This window comes from Atta cephalotes (assembly GCF_000143395.1).
Source record: "Atta cephalotes unplaced genomic scaffold scaffold00047, whole genome shotgun sequence".
Lineage (NCBI taxonomy): Eukaryota > Metazoa > Arthropoda > Insecta > Hymenoptera > Formicidae > Atta > Atta cephalotes.
In genome coordinates this window covers 481,422-485,938 of record NW_012130111.1, presented here as the reverse complement: position 1 = coordinate 485,938, position 4,517 = coordinate 481,422, and the positions used below count along the sequence as shown (strand labels likewise).

Genomic DNA, 4,517 nt, shown 5'->3' with positions numbered 1-4,517 from the left:
CTCTCTCTCTCTCTCTCTCTCTCTCTCTCTCTCTCTCTCTCTCTCTCTCTCTCTCTCTCTCTCTCTCTCTCTCTCTCTCTCTCTCTCTCTCTTCATTTACAAATATATTACAACAATTAATTTATACTCACTTGCTAATGTAGCAAGAGCGACTTTGCCTATTAAGGCAGTACTGTACGAAATTACAACTCGCTTCGCAGAAGAGGCCATCGCTAATTGAAGCACAGCCAAAGCGACCAGAATCCCCAAAAGGGCAGAAGCGGCAGCGGCAGCTAATCCCGCCACCCACACAGCCACTGGAAATAAAGGAAAAATTTCGTCGTAATTCTATTGCATTATAATGTAATCCTGCACTTGTATAGAACTTTCTATAGCCGTACGAATTTTTGGCGCTGCGTAATTATACAACTTGCTCTTTTTCACATGCAACATTTTTTATGATTGGAGAAATGATAAAAGAATAAAGAGAATAATTTATCATAGGATTTTCATTAATGTTAACAACTCACACAATATATAAATTTTTTGTGAATTTTGTTAAAAAATTAAACAAAGCTGTTATATTGATCAGATATATAACGTAAATAGTTGTTATGCAATATTTAAAATCATTTAATATTAAAATTGTAATTGATTCAACATACATTTAACTTTTAATTAAAAACCGTAATATTTCATGGCTTTATTTAAACCATTTAAATTTACGGAAAAATTGAAAAATATATAAAAATATATAAAAAATATATAAAAATATATAAAAATACGCTCGTCTTTGATCATACTAAATGTTAATTTAATGTCGCAATTTATCTTTCTTGTTAATTTTCTATGCAGAATGTTTATAAGAATCGATATTATTCAAGATCTCATAATATGGAACTATTATTCTCAATATAAAACAACCAATTACAGTCAAAGTTGGATGTTTCAAATATTACATTATTATATATTTATTAAATAAATTTATTTCAGACATAATTGCGCGTTGATAACTTTTGGACTTTCAACCTGAATACAATCAATCTGAAATATTAATTATTTCTCCTTAAATTAAATTAGAAAATATATAAGGAACTTATTGCGAAAAATATTACCTCAGCCAGGAATCGAACCTGAGACTTTCCGGGGCAGGTGTCTTAGCCCTCTCGATCACTTAGGCTTCGGAAATATTCCTCGCAATAACTGATATGTATAGAGAGAATGCTTTAAACGATAGAGAGAACGCTTTACGGTAATTACTATTACTATCAAAATCAGAATTTTGACCGTCAACAAAAATTTTGTAGAAAAATGATATCGTTCTGAAGAGTGGCATTATAAAAGTATCAGTAATTTTTATAATCATACATAAAATAAAACTTACACACTGGTTGGAACCTGGAGACACTTTGGCCGCACCACTCACGTCCATAAAGAAGAAGTTTACATTGTCTCCATGGTCCGAAGTAACCCTTCTCCGCGGCTGTTCCAGCTGTAACGATATAATAAATAGGAAAAATTAGATATAAAAATTTTTTTTTTTCTCTTGTGAAAAACACGGTAAAAACTAGTATAAATTCATCTGCAATTTTATCGAAACAAGCTAACAATCAATAAAATAGTACGACATCAAGTAATTCTAGAATGCATAATTTAGTACGTCAATTTTATTCAATGCTATTTGAATTGTAAATTATAGAGTAATTAGAATGATAAATTAATATATAATCATTCTATATAAAAATAAAAAAATATAAAAAGTAAATTAAAATAATAAATAATAATACATATACACTTACTAACAAAAGTTAAGAAGGTTAAAATATTTTTTTAAGAAATATATTTTTTTATTTTCTGAGGTACATATGTTAGAAATTAAAAAAATGTAAAACAATATCATTTTTTACGTTAGATAATTGTAAACGTTCTTTTAAATATATTTTTACAAACACTAGAATCAGTATCAAATTTAATAAATACAACACTACTAAAAAACTAGCAGAAGAACAGTTACAATTATTATTAAAAATTACAATTATTCTTAAATCAATATATATATATATTAAGTGTAGTAAAAAGAAATCCATTATTTTTGCATAAAATTGAATGGAAAAATAATGGATTTCTTTTTATTATACCTAATATATATATATATAGTTAAACTAGGATATGCCATTAACAATTAAATTTATAAACAATGATAAATAAAACGTTTATAAAATGATTAATTGTAATGTTTTGAATGTTTCTCAGTTTTCTCTTTACGTACAAGTTTCATGGCAACAAGGAATCGACTGGCACAGTGGCACCGGTGTTCAATGTTTGTCTTTCTCAATGTATACAACATTACTGTATTGTATACATATGCTGACCTTACTTGCCGTCGGCGCAAAACGAGATGCGATTGAGTCGGGCAGCGGCACGCGAGTCGCATTATAATTATTCCTCAAAACGCGTTTGCGACAAATAATGAAAGATGTCAACGACATCATTAATGAATATTAACGACTTCAATAATATATGGAACCAATACAGTTAATTATTCGTATACAAATATCATATTTTAAAGCGTGACAATTTAAATATATATTAAAAACTCCGAGTATACAATAAAGGATATAAATTATAAATTATTAATGCGATACGAGCAATTTACAAATAATATTCGAGCAATTTACAAAAACTTTCTTTCTAGATCACAAACGCGATCAAGTAATACTTATAGATTTTTGGTCGTTGAAAATGATTCTGATATAAAACTATAAAAATAGAATTATTACTATTAATATTATAGTAGTAATAACTATAAATGGAGTTCCTAACCTAACTAATTATTTTATCATATAATTATAATCACAAGTATGAAACAGTGTATACACATCATACTGATAAGTTTAAAATTATTTTTTATTTTGACTTGACATAAATTGTTTATACTTTGAAGTATTTAAAAAATATTTTGATATTGCATCTCACGAAGGATATGTTTTTAGAGATAATTTTCCAGTGGTTAGGATGGCGTGGACGCTCATGGAAGTGACAATCTCAGTAATTATTTGATAGCATATCTAGCGATGCATTTGAAAGTGCACCTTGAAAGGCTCGCTACATGTTTTCAAACAGAAAAGATATTAATGTGAATCGCCACTGTTGTGGCGACATTTGATTTCCCGCAACTAAAAGCAAAAATTTCACGATTTATAAAGCTAAGAAATTTTCATCTCTCTTTCATTTCTCTTTTAAAAATGTTTTGGCCGTATCATTATTAGTTAAAAGTATCAGCCAAAAAAATCCAAAAAAATCAGTAAACTCTATACTTTATAATATATACGCGTTTTTCCTACATTAAATTATAATAAATTATAAAAAACAACGACTCAACAGAGAAGAGGGAGGCAAACAAATACTTTCTAGCTCTTTCCTGCAAAAGCATTAGCCAATCAGAGAGCCTGACAAAAAAGACAGCATAATCTTTCTAACATCAAAATGTTATTGTGTAAAAATTGAAATATCTTTTCCTTGACGTGCAAATATATATTATAAAGCTTACTGAAAAAAATGAACTAAAAAAGCTAGTATCAGAGCCTTATATCAGTCAAAAAATTTTAGTCATAAATATGTTCTGAAACCAATTACAAAAAATAAAATAACAAATAATTTGATTTATAACGACTTATAAAGCGCAATGTAATCATAATTTTCTACATTTTTATATAAATAATTTTTAAATAAATAGGGTAAAACCAAAAGTACTCACCGCTTATATAAGAATACGCATTAAGCTTTACGACGCAATTATTAGATCATAGCAGCTGTACTCATACTTCATATAAAACATGCCTTTTTGGTTAATCAATCTATATATCAAAACTTCTTTAAATACATCTTTGCGAGAAAGCATCGTAACAATTTTTTTAAAAAGCTTAAATTTTAAGCTTTATTAAAGCTTAAAAAGTCTATTTTAAAATGCTAATCGGTTAAATTTTGTTCGATTGTTTCCATCCAGGTAGAGCACTTACAAAAATAACAAAAATACTGAAAAAAATGTCAATTTCCAATTTTATATAATTTAGGAGGAAAATATATTGTATATATCATAGAGACAAAATTCAAATGCCCGATTTTGAAACTGTATTCTTTTTCTTCAAAATACATTTTAAAAAACTTGTCTATAATTTCACCGAGATATTTACGTTTTTGTGAAATGCGAAAAAATTGCAAACGATCTCGAATATATGAACGGAAGTATATATTACAAAAAGTAAAAAAAATTTTTAAAAAGTCAGATAATCAAAAGATTGTTTATGATAAAGTTTGAGCATATAAAGATATAAGTATGTTCAAGTCTTTTCGCAAACAATCTTTTAATTACTCGATTATGTTAATTTTTTTTTTCATAAACAGCGTAAGTTTTTACCGAAATATATTAAAGAGAGCATATGAAACCAATAGCAAAATATGACAGTATTTTATCACAAATTATCAATATAATTTAGTCAATAATAATTAGATTAGCGCGGCACACGCTCTCTCTCTCT

At 27.5% G+C, this 4,517-nt stretch overlaps 1 protein-coding gene across 1 annotated transcript in view; it reads right to left on the bottom strand.

Moving 5' to 3' along the window:
- LOC105622595 overlaps positions 1 to 4,517 on the bottom strand; it is a 35,406-nt gene that overhangs the window by 12,728 nt on the left and 18,161 nt on the right. Inside the window, exons 2-3 of the mRNA XM_012204012.1 lie at positions 1,364 to 1,471; positions 101 to 296 (exon numbers count right to left, since the gene is read on the bottom strand). Of these exons, the coding sequence (XP_012059402.1) occupies positions 101 to 296; positions 1,364 to 1,471 (304 nt within the window). The remainder of the gene's footprint in view (positions 1 to 100; positions 297 to 1,363; positions 1,472 to 4,517) is intronic.